Source organism: Pollachius pollachius (genome assembly GCF_949987615.1).
Source record: "Pollachius pollachius genome assembly, chromosome: 8".
In the NCBI taxonomy this organism is placed as follows: Eukaryota; Metazoa; Chordata; class Actinopteri; order Gadiformes; family Gadidae; genus Pollachius; species Pollachius pollachius.
The window spans coordinates 18947001-18959326 of record NC_136941.1 but is presented as its reverse complement, the minus strand read 5'-3'; the positions used below and the strand labels follow the sequence as shown (position 1 = coordinate 18959326).

The 12326-nt window shown below is 42.3% G+C and overlaps 2 protein-coding genes across 2 annotated transcripts in view; one reads left to right on the top strand and one right to left on the bottom strand.

The window, feature by feature from the left end:
• Window positions 1–1146: 1146 nt before the first annotated feature.
• cs (citrate synthase) lies at window positions 1147–9663 on the top strand. Its single transcript, XM_079742552.1, has 11 exons — window positions 1147–1298; window positions 3070–3117; window positions 3338–3445; window positions 4045–4110; window positions 4262–4393; window positions 4657–4845; window positions 5009–5208; window positions 5642–5771; window positions 7135–7236; window positions 7352–7561; window positions 7749–9663. The coding sequence occupies exons 1-11, from the start codon at window positions 1248–1250 to the stop codon at window positions 7917–7919; spliced, it is 1407 nt and encodes a 468-aa protein (XP_079598678.1). The 5' UTR covers window positions 1147–1247; the 3' UTR covers window positions 7920–9663.
• A 418-nt stretch (window positions 9664–10081) lies between these two features.
• The window catches only part of coq10a (coenzyme Q10A), a 3678-nt gene continuing 1433 nt past the window's right edge, over window positions 10082–12326 (bottom strand). Inside the window, 4 exon segments of the mRNA XM_079742384.1 lie at window positions 10082–12047; window positions 12207–12242; window positions 12244–12282; window positions 12284–12310. Of these exon segments, the coding sequence (XP_079598510.1) occupies window positions 11880–12047; window positions 12207–12242; window positions 12244–12282; window positions 12284–12310 (270 nt within the window). The 3' untranslated portion in view covers window positions 10082–11879.

Genomic DNA, 12326 nt, shown 5'->3' with positions numbered 1-12326 from the left:
TCATCATTACATTCTTAATTTATGACCTTACCACCCATAATAATATTATAATTAATTTTCAACCTCATAATTGCGTGTAACTTTGACTTTTGCAAAAAGCTGGATGTGCATATAGTTACAATCCCATATAATTAATTATTATTAATTAATCCCATATAATTAATTATATAATTAAATATATTATTAACATGTACTCATTTATTTATTTATTTATAGGCTAGCATACTTTATCTTCCTTGTATTATATGCCCTAACAAGTAGTTCCTGGTGTCTAGAGTTTCTAGTTGTAATAATTTCGGACAATAAACTACTTGAACTTGACTTGTCCCAAGATCAAGAAGAGCACTTCTAAAGTGCAGTGTTTGCGCCCAGATGTACTTGTGCAACTAATACACAGAGGCTATTTTAATGCAGTTGTGTATTGGCTTTTTCAGAACTTCAAATGGACCAAAAGTATTTGTTCAGGCCAGTTGTGCATAGTGCATGGCTATCATCACTTGTTAATAATGCTTTGGTTGAGTACAACGTTTAAAATACAGTTGTGTAGAGTGGAGTTCAGTTTAGGTAAATTGGACATTGTCGTTTATTTTGTCTCATTTGATTAAACACATATCCCCATTATAAGTCGGGTGATGTTCTTGAGGCGAGAGACCTGTTTAGTATTACATATAAGTGACCTAGCCAAGGTTTATTTATGTTATTCTCACAACTAGTTTTTTAAAGGGGTTGATTTGGAAATAATTCGTTCAACATATATAATACACTATTTCATTATATCTATTTATACATGTATGTAACTCATTGTCTTTGTATATACAAAAAAACATCGATAAACTATGTTGGTGAAGTGTTGTGAATTGCAAAACACTTTTTTATTATGTAACCTCTAACCTCCTTCCCACCCCACGACGGAAATGCAATTGGTGGACCATACGAATCATAAATTGAGTAATACAACTTGTTCTTCTATTTCTTGAACACACCCTTTACACAATGAACTATCGCAGAGAGCCGACTGAGAGATGACCAATAGAAATACACCATGCGGTCATCTGACCAATGAAAATGTATTACGCTATTGTGACGTAGAACCTTTCCTCCAATCAGCTTTACGTCTACTTGCGGGCCCGAATCCCTCTTCAACCTTCTGCTATCTGGAGGGGCACCTTCAACCAGCTCCGCGGTGCACTGGTAGTGGCTCTATTACCTCAAAAGTCTTAGTTTGAATCCAGAAACTATCAAACACAATGTCTTTTCTAACCATCAGCCGGATAGCACCTAAGCTTCTCAATTCAAAGGTAAGAAATATTTAATGTCCAACCTAAACCCGTGGAGGTTAGCTTTCAAGGGAACGTGAACGGGCTAGCGATGGAGCTAACGACAAGCTAGCGAGTGTTACTCAAAGTGAGGTGCCGGCCCTTCAAGCACATCGTAAAAGTCAACTCACACATCGATGAACGTTTCAAATATAATGTATAACGGGGATTTACACGGGGTTTGCGGTTTGTAAAGCGGGGAATTAAAATATATAACCTTATTTCTAGTGACACTTGGCTGGAGCAGCGCAGCCCGGCCTGGCTTTGTGAGCCCCGACGTGTTGGGCTACCTGGTTAACCCCCGTCTAACTAACCGGTTCACCTCTTCATTTCGCTCTAATGGGAGCATTATTGTAGCTCAGTGACCTATTGTGAGCAGTGAAGTCCCATTGTTCAGAACATGCTTTACTCCTGCATCTCTTTTCAACTAATTTGACCTTCACGTCATCGTTTACGTTGTTTGGTTATTTAAACTAAACTGTGGGCGAGTGGATTTTCTCAAATTAAACATTAGGTAAAACAATAGTGTCCGATTTCCATAGAACTCTTTCACATTGCGACTTTGAGACACATTTAGCTGCAGAATACAGTGTCGTGTCATTGGTCCTGTCCAGGGGCAAGTCATTAAACTTTAGCTCAATATTGGACCATTTAACTATACACTGGAAGCTGTGCAGCTCTCTCAGGGTCATCATAACCTCTTCACTGTTATTAGCAGGAATGTTTGTTTAAAGCTTCCTTACAGTCTGCAGTTAAATGGGGGTCATATAATATAATAGCTTTTAAATAGGACAATATTTGTTTTGTGTTTTAAAAGTGGACAATGATGTAGGTAGTCATAATATGCTTAATTAGTGTGTTTCCATCATACATTAATTAACGTTTTTGAATTAAGCTCTGTAATTACAATTCAGCCATAACAATGCAGAAGAAAGCCATCGCTTCCACCACTATCCTGCTGAGAAAATAATAATCCCACCATTTCCATTAGGGCAGGTGGAAGATTGGAGTTACTAGTACCAAGTGATCTACAAGCGTGTGGTTGGGTTACATAATCTCTGCTGTCTGGACAATGTGTAACTGCGGTGAAGTGAGCTCATGTCTTTCGGTCTTTGGGGGGAACCGCCAGGACCATAGTTCACTACGCTAGTGAAGCACGCCTGGGTTGCTCTTGGACACAAGCCAGCTGTCCTCAAGCCCCCTTAGCCCTCCCTTCCTTTTGACAGTCCTACCAGGGAGTCCCGTTTCAGTGACTGCTACCTACCATCGCAGCAAGATCACTATTTGGTTACTGAAGCTAATGTCATCGCTACACTAGCCGATAGCCGTTTTAATCCAATTTATCTACCAAACCTATATCTACTACCATCCCATCTGATGTAAGAAGATATAATTGGCTCAGAACTTTTAGGATAGAAAGCTAATGCACTATTTCTAACTAAACCGCCATACCCGATAGAAAAAAAAATAGAAAGCTACACTTTTGCGGCACCTCCCCTAATCCAAACATGGTGTGCAGTCTGATGTTGAGTTAAAGATGTCAAACGTAATGGCTTGGCTGCAAGCTAGGTTTAAAACACTAGCTGCTTGCTTATCTGCCGAGTCAATGCAAGCTGGTTAGCTTCCATTGCACAAAGAAGCACCAGTAAAACTCTTGAGTTTCTAATTAATTTAAGTATGGCAAACGTATGCCATGCTATGGAATGATGTAGAGTGACTTGCCTCATAAATGCCTTGATTTCTTGTTCACCAGAATGCCACATCTGCCCTGGTGGCTGCCAGACATGCCAGCGCAGCAACTGTAAGTAATCCTTATCTTTCACCTCCATAGTCTTATAGCCTGCATGTTTTGATGCAGGCTATAGAGAATTGTTTCAGGCTAAAGAGAATTGTTTTCACTGTCTTTATGCCTCTCGATTCGGTTCCAACACTAAATCAAGCAATGTCAGCAATTAGTTCCTAAGCAGAGTTTAACTTTGTCAGTTGAGGTTCAATTAATTAACCAGTTAGTTTTTTTGCAGAATCTGAAGGATGTTATGGCAGATCTTATCCCCAAAGAACAGACCCGGATCAAGAACTTCAAACAGCAATACGGCAAAACCAACATCGGCCAAATCACTGTTGATATGGTGAGTCATTTGTGATATGCAATGCCGAGTTTCAAAAGCTTTTCATTTGTAATGCAAAGATTTCAAGATGCATACACATGAATGCTTTGAAACATAAGATACCCTTTGAATACTCTTCCCCTTGCTGCCATTTGAGCGCTGGCTAATGACCTTATGTCCACTTGGTAGGGCAGTGTGAGCAGAGGGCATGTTACAGAGGACATTTTTTTAGCTGAGTCACAGAAGAGCTGACCTGTCATTGGCTACAGCAAACCTAAATAGATTCCATATACTTTCACCAACGCAGCCATTTCATTTGAAATGTTGCTATTATCTGTACAGGTTTTAGCCTGTTATATCTAGATTTGGTTACTACATTGTAAATCATTCTCAAGTTGTTAGGGTCCAGGTTGAATCAAGTCAATACTTAGTGGAAATGAACACTTCAATAATAACAATGTACTTTGATCAGAAGATAAAAGATCATGGTTATTAATCTTGACACCATGGCCAATCGTCAAAAACATTGTAAAGTCAGGTGGACAATAAACAAGTTTGACGGTTCATGTTGTAGTAGAGGCCACCTTTAACTTGTCAATGTCTCTTTTGTGAACATACAGGTGTATGGCGGTATGAGGGGAATGAAGGGGCTGGTGTATGAGACGTCTGTGCTGGATCCAGATGAGGTGTGTATGCTAAAGGGGAACCATAACAAAAAAGATTTTGTGTGTGTGCGTCTTTATGATTCCTCTGCTGTATAGGCCCATCTCTGCCGAGTTTAGCTTCCATGAATGTAGTTACCCCAAATTCTTCACCCTTGCTCTCTCACTTGTTCAGGGAATCCGGTTCCGTGGCTACAGCATTCCAGAGTGTCAGGGGCTGCTGCCCAAGGCCCCAGGAGGTCAGGAGCCACTGCCTGAAGGTCTCTTCTGGCTGCTGATCACAGGACAGGTGCCCACTGAAGAACAGGTGAGCATACGGATGACTGACACAACCGTATTTTAGAGATGCACAGCACAAAAGGCTCTGTTAAAAATATGCCGAGATGGCAAAACATTTTTACAGACGGTGATGTGATGGCTGTTATTCTATTGGAGTGTCTTCTCTTGAGAGTATTCTGTGATAAGATCCTGCTGTTTCCATTAAAGGCCAGCATACAGCAAGTTGTGCGGGTTTGCCGTAATGCAAGATTTTCAAGATGACTGCTCCGTTCTGGGTTTTTGTCCTTTTAGGTCAGCTGGCTGTCCAAAGAATGGGCGAAAAGAGCTGCTCTCCCCTCTCATGTGGTCACCATGTTGGACAACTTCCCCACCAACCTGCACCCCATGTCTCAGTTCAGCGCCGCCATCACAGCGCTCAACAGCGAGAGTGGCTTTGCAAGGGCCTACTCCGAGGGGGTCCACAAGTCCAAGTACTGGGAGGTGAGGGTCACTTTAGCACATGCACTCCCCTCCATGTCCCTTGGATGTCTAGGTTCTCTGGTGGGGGGGGGGGGGGGGGGGCTTTAATATTTGTCAAACCTCACAGGGATCATCATGGTTCTGATTAGGTTTGACCTGATGTTGTCTCTGTCTCCTGCACTAGTTTGTCTATGAGGACTCCATGGACCTGATCGCCAAGCTGCCCTGCGTCGCAGCCAAGATCTACCGCAACTTGTACCGTGAGGGCAGCAGCATCGGAGCCATCGACTCCAACCTGGACTGGTCCCACAACTTCACCAACATGCTTGGCTACAGCGACGCCCAGTTCACTGAGCTGATGAGGCTCTACCTCACCATTCACAGGTACGGCGTGTAGCAACATGGAACGGCTGCTTGGTAGGTCTTGGCTTTTTCACTACTCAAGCTCAAAGCAGTATACCATTATGGTGAAATACAGCAGGGGTGTAATACCATTTGTTCCCTAAGGCTATATGAAATATTTTGTAGGGCCAGACCGGAAGCATCACCTATTTATTTAATTTTTGAGTCTGAATGTATTGCTGCACCTTTTTCTTACAAAATACCAAAAATGGGCAGCCCCTTTTCCCTTTAGTGAGTCAATGGATAGGATTGTGGGGGCGTTGATCATATTCTGCCCCCTAGTGGCCCTAATTATACGTGCTTTTAAAGCCCAATGGGATCCTCTACTCATGAGATCAGATTGTCGGTCGGTTTTAAAAGGATTGTCTAGATTGTTTTCTTATGCCCTGCTTTCTGCCCTCCTTTCCTCCACCAGTGACCACGAGGGAGGCAATGTCAGTGCCCACACCAGCCACTTGGTGGGCAGTGCTCTGTCTGACCCCTACCTGTCCTTCAGCGCAGCCATGAACGGCCTGGCAGGACCTCTGCACGGCCTGGCCAACCAGGTTTGTCCTTCTTGTCCTTTCGATGGAATATTTTGTAAGAACACTGTTGCATATGGATGTTACTATTCACCCATTTGAATCGGTTGGCAGGACCCAAATTGATCCATATGTACATGTAGCGGGCTATAGATTTCAAACATTACTTATTGCCGTTTCTCAAATTAAGTTTCTGCCTTCCAAATGCGTCTCCTCTACCGCCTACGAGGCCTCTCATGATTGACCTTTACGATTTTTGACTGCGAATCAGCAACTGATTTACAAATCATCTGAGTTCTGTTTCAGAATCAAATGCAGTTGTAAAAACCCTATTTGCTCATGTACCCATACGTCGCGTCAAGTTCAACAACTCCCGCAAACATATCTGTGATGTGACCGTGCGTGGATGTCTTACCGTGACATTTCTAATACAGTTATCGACATAAGGGAAAGGATTCCTATGGATAAATACAACTTACTTCTTTACCTTGCCCTTGAGCCCTTTCGTTTCGTGATCATGTCTAACCAATTCTTGCTCAAAAAGAAGTCTCGTTGTGAAATCTTGGGCTCTGAAGAGTTGAGTTGTTGTAGGAAATGTCCCTGTTATCTGTAGTCTGTTACCCTGCCTTGCCCAAATCTTTCACACCCAGCTACGCTTTCTGTAGGCGTCTCCAACAATTTCACTCTTCCCAACTCTCACCCACGGTTCCAACGTTGTCTTTCACGAGATTACATGGCAAGACTTCACCTTTAGTGACACTTGATAAGACACAATGAAACACAGACAGATCAAGCCAAAGGTCCTCCTAGAATAACCATCTGAGCCCGTCATTGGCAAAAACAAGTGCATTTAGATGATTTACATTGACGTAATGCTATTGCCTTAAAAGGCTGCATTGCACACCTTAGGGGCTGTAATCGCTGAAGCACTCTAGCTCAATACTGGACCCATTAATAACATTGTCTGCATTAGTCTCTTACACCCAAAATGATGGTGAGATAGGGTCCAGGTTGATTAAGTTATCCTTTAGTATTTTTTGTAATCTTTTGTGGCTTCCATTTTCTGTAATTATATTTAGTGGCTTCAATTTTTCTACATCAGTACACGGTATTGGTTAGTTCCCCAAGGTGAGTACTTGGTTAAATGGTACTTTTCACCCCTAAATCAAACTAATGTCACTGAATAATTTCAAAGTAAAAGCGTTGTTGATGATGGTATCAAGATGCCTGTACAATCGTGCCTCTGCATATTCCAAATCAACTCTCACTGATTGTATTGTAAATGTTCCCCTGTATTCCTGCACAAGCACTATTATCCACCATAACATGGTCTATATCTATCATTTTATTTGACAGGGCTCTGTGTATTGTCTCTTTTGTCCATCAGGAGGTGCTGGTGTGGCTGACTGCGCTGCAGAAGGAGCTGGGTGGAGAGGTGTCCGATGAGAGAATGAGAGACTACATCTGGAACACACTCAAGTCTGGCAGGGTAAAGGCCACTATAAACGCACCTTAGCCCTCTCAGTTGAGCTTTGAACAAGGGTGATTCGTGGCATCTTGACACCATTTCAAATACCCCCCCCCCCCCCCCGTCTCTGCTACAGGTGGTGCCTGGCTATGGCCACGCTGTGCTGAGGAAGACCGACCCGCGTTATACCTGCCAGCAGGAGTTTGCCCTAAAACACCTGCCCAATGACCCCCTGTTCAAGATGGTGGCCCAGCTGTACAAGATAGTTCCCAATGTGCTGCTGGAGCAGGGCAAGGCCAAGAACCCATGGCCTAATGTGGACGCCCACAGTGGGGTGCTCCTGCAGGTAATGAAACAGGCTTTAAACCAACAAGCTTTATATTTTGTGTAGTAATCAATGTTCACGGTAGGGAGAGATTTAACAAAAAGTCCACGTAGTGATGTAATGTGTAGCATCACTACGTGTGTAGAGTCATTTGCAGCAGCACTGTTTCTGCTCCCCCTGAACCTTTTTGCCTCTTTCTCGTTTGCAGTACTACGGCATGACGGAGATGAATTACTACACAGTGCTGTTCGGCGTGTCCCGTGCCCTGGGCGTGCTGGCCCAGCTGGTGTGGAGCCGAGCGCTGGGCTTCCCCCTGGAGCGCCCCAAGTCCATGAGCACAGAGGGACTCATGGGTCTGGTCGGGGCCAAGTCGGGCTGATCGCACCTGCTGAGATGGAGGGGAGGAGAGGGTGGGGGGTGGCGGTTGTAAAGGGAGAGGAAAAGTATATTAAATGTAAAATAAGTTTACTGCTGTCCTTCTCAAAACCAAGGGAAAAGGGATTCAAAGAGGCGGTGAACTGTAAAGGTCCTTTCACACATAAGGTAAATTCAAATTGTCATGCAGTTGGTGTCAAAGTCAGTTGAGTTTGCTCAACATACTTACTTATTTGGAAAATTAGAAGAAAATGCACCATTTTCATTATGGGCTCATGTGCGTACCATCACACGGCCGCTGGGATTGCTTACAGTTGACCCCAAGCATGGCATTTGAATTTGACTCCAAATCGAAGATGACTGAGGCATTTATTGGAACTTAATGGGTTGAAACGCTTTTTGAGTTGTTTGCAGAAAATGTAAAAAATTATCAAAAAGAAAATGCCCCTTGCAGAAACACGTTCTTTGTCTTCTATGCAATCTCCCCAAAGGTCCTTCTGCCCAGGCTGTTGGTAGACCTCACTCCCAATATGAACACTCCAGTTGAGGTTAAAGGCCCTTCCCAAACCATAGAGTAAATCCATGCGTATTGAAACCTTTAAATTTATCCAGATATAAAACACAATTAGTAAAAAGCTCTTGGTATCCCCTTTCTCTCTGAACTACGTGTGTTCTTATGACCACTTTCACCTCTATGATCAAAATAACTAGATGTTGTCTTCATTTTACAATGGGCTTTGTGCTTGGTGGCTGCTCTGAAGAGCAGTCCAGAGTACCAAAGAAACTTTATGGTGTACAGAAACAGTGACATTAGATATTACAGTAGAGGTGTTTTTAATGTGCTTACAGTTGATGCTTAAGAGCAAGCTTGAATACATGTGGGGTGGGTGGGTCCGTCTTTTCTCTTTGCAGGTGTATGATTGTAACGTTATCCCCAGCCAAGAGCACTTCAGCATTCAGAAACTACTCCAAAATGAGCACTTGCTAGTTTGGAATCCCTCATTTATAGCAGTAGACTCCCCAGATTGATAAAGTGTCCTTTTGTATGGAGTTTTAGTTTGGGTGTTAAATATGTATAAAACGATAGTCTTTGGGTTTGCAATGTGGTTTTATTTATACACTATGTACATAGGTATATATATATATATATAAATGTATAGCTTGAATGTATGAGCTCTACGTCAAACATATTGCTCCTATAACCACAATTACCAAGTAGAAGAACAACCTTGTGTTCCAATCTCACTCGTCGCTGAAAGTGTGACCTCTGCTTTCCGAAAATTCTCCCGTTGATCTATAATTCACTGCGTCTAACCTGTGTATATAAGTGATTTTTGCCTAGTTGTATGGGTTTAGCTGGTGCAGGTGTTAGTTTTGAATGTTTCAAGCTTGCTCTTTTGTCTGAGGTCTGTTCAGTTTCTATCGTTGTAGACACTCCATTTTGTGTGTAGTAACGGCTTACTAGTCTGTACATGTTGCTCATTCAATTGCAGAATTTTTAATTTCTATGGCTTCCTCCCCTCGCTCAGTTTCTGATTTTGTTCTCTTCCATATGCTTAGTGTTTGAAGATGTTATTTTGATCGTAGAGAGTGTAACAGTTGTGTGCGTTAGCTGGGTTGTACTCACTGAGGAAAGAATCACAACAGGAACAAACTGGGATAGGTCAGATGGGCAAGAGCTGCCCTGACTGAACAAATATCCGAAAACCTAACAAAAATAGAAAAAACAATAAAAGTTTTTATTAACATACCTTGAAGTTTTTGTTTTTTCAAAACGAACAGGCTTGATCTGAATTAGGAAATGGAGCGGAAAACGCATGCAAACAAAGTCAACCAAACTCATTTTACTATTGATAAATTACAGGGGGAACACATCTTTAAATGCACAGTCCCATGTTTGAATATCTCAACATCATTCTCTGCCTCTGCTTTCCATGCGTCTCCAGTAGAATGGTGAAGACGGTCTTGTGTGTTGAAAGATAGGCAGCCTCAAGTGCGCAGACGTTCCAAATGGGCACCTATCCCTGGTGCCGTTATTAATAACTGTTCCAAATACCATCTCTCCTCTCCGGTTTCCCGCTGCCCTTGGAGACGCCTCTGTTCCACAGAGCTTTTGTCAGTGCCAACATGGGGAGCTCTCACACTGGGCAACGCATGTGATGCTGACGTGCAAGTAACATATCTAGCATGCCTGAGGGTGCACAGGAAATAATTACATCTTTAACTGTCTATGCGCACACACACAATACTTTGCCCACATCGTGGTGCACAGAAACCAAAAATAATTCAATGCAATATTAACTTCATAAACCACACACCAGATTTTATTTTCAGAATATTTTTAACTTAAATACAACTGAAATTAATGCAGAGTATTCACAAATGTACATGTAGGCTCTCAAATGAAATATTAGAGCCAAAGATTGATAATTCACACTTTCTGACTGAGGGAGAGAGGTGGGGGATGAGGGTGATTCAAACAATAAGGTGCTGTATAAGCTTCAACTGTCTCGCCTACTTTTAGGGTTTAAAAATATGACTTTGTATCTTAAGTAAAAAGTAAACAAGAGCATTTGTGTATCCACATTTAGGAGGTATGTAATAAGCCAACTAGTATGCCATAACTACTACTATATACACCCGTGTCTTTTCATGTTACAGCCATGATGCAGATATGAACAGAAATTGTGTAAATAACAGGGCTGCTATGTACTATTCTACAACCTGGAAACTTCCTGAGGAGAGAAATAGTCAGAGGGTGTTTATGTTGATGGTCCTTTAATACACTTAATCTCAGTTAAGAGTAAGATAGAACATATTATTGAGGTGTATTACAGACAATTTTAGATATTGTAATAGTTGAATGCAGCGCATTCACCTAAAATAAAATATAACTTGATTATGTCATCTATTTTCAGGTAGAATTTGCATAGCTGAAATATTAATTGCACTCATCTATAATTGAAAGGAGGATAGTTCATTTGATTACTTTCCTTGTTTTAGTTAACGGATACGTCACTGTAGAGGGCCATAAGATAAGCCATTCTGCCATTGTATAGGAAAAGTCCCCTTTTTCAAACTAAATACCTTTAACGATCAACTTCAAGTTAAAGCTTTGCATCACAACAAAACAAGTGAGACGAAACCTAAATGAACTGAAGTCAAAATGTACCATCAACAACAAGCATGGCACAATTCATTTAGAAATTAATAAAACAGTTTTATCCCAAAACCACTGCTGCATTAAATCAATAACATTGTATGAAATTAAAACCCAATATCTGTCGGCATATATCCAAGGTCAATAACATCATCTTATTAAAACTCTGCTTGAAACATAAATAATATATATCAATGAAATTCCTAATGCGATAATCTGAGGCTAAAATCTAAACAGAAGAGTTAGATCCCAACTTAAAAAGGATTGTTGCTAGTGAGTGAGATTCTGGCCCCGCTGTTGGCTGTTTCCAGCTACATTGTGAACAGAATAGCAACAAGTCGGCCTCAATGGGTGTAACTTTCAAATACATTACATATCATATGTGTTATTATACTGTCAAAGAATGCAAATATTTGACTCACTGCCATTCATTTGTATATTACTTAAGGATCAAGTAACAGGCGATATTCTGGGGAAGAGGATGCTGGATTTGTGTAGAAGAAGTTTGTAACAGCGCACGGTTTTACCTTCAAAATAACCTTACAGTAGAGGTAAGTGGAAAATAACACTCAGGTGGCCAATTTAAAAATAAATAATGTGATGAGCCCGGGTTTGGGGCAGGAATGAGCGTCGCGTCGACTCATCCTTTGTGAGCGGTATCGGAGCGTTCTGCTGCTCGGTCTTCGTGGAGAAGGACAACCACAGTGGGAGGGCATCATGCAGATCCGAGTGTGTGTGTGTGTCGAGGGACTAAGGTTTGTTTGGTGTTGGTAAGGCTAGAGTGGGGCGGATGGGGGGGCAGCCTCACGTGTGGTGCACCTCGTGGAACATCAGCTCCCGTGGGATGCGCGTCTCCGGGCCGAACAGCTTGCCCGCGCGCCGCTCGAAGGCTGCAACGTTCTGCTTCACGACCTCGTCGAAGAACACCGTGGCCAGCTGGGAGTGCAGGAGGGAGCGGAACTCAAAGGAGATCTGGGGAGGAAACAACAAGGGCGACGTTCAACTCAAGACACAGAGCCACAAGATGGCTGCTGTTGACATGAGATGCCAAAGATATTGAAAAACTGAATGAAAACAAAAGCAAAATTAAGTTAAATAAATAAGGACTAGAACAGTGGCCCGGGTACTTACTGAAAAGTCTACAGTGCAGGTGCGGGGGTAGCCTGGGGATGCCAGGACTGAAGCGCCATATTGTTTCCAGGTGATTTGAACAGCTTTCCGTCCGTACACACAGCCTAAGACCAGCCAAAC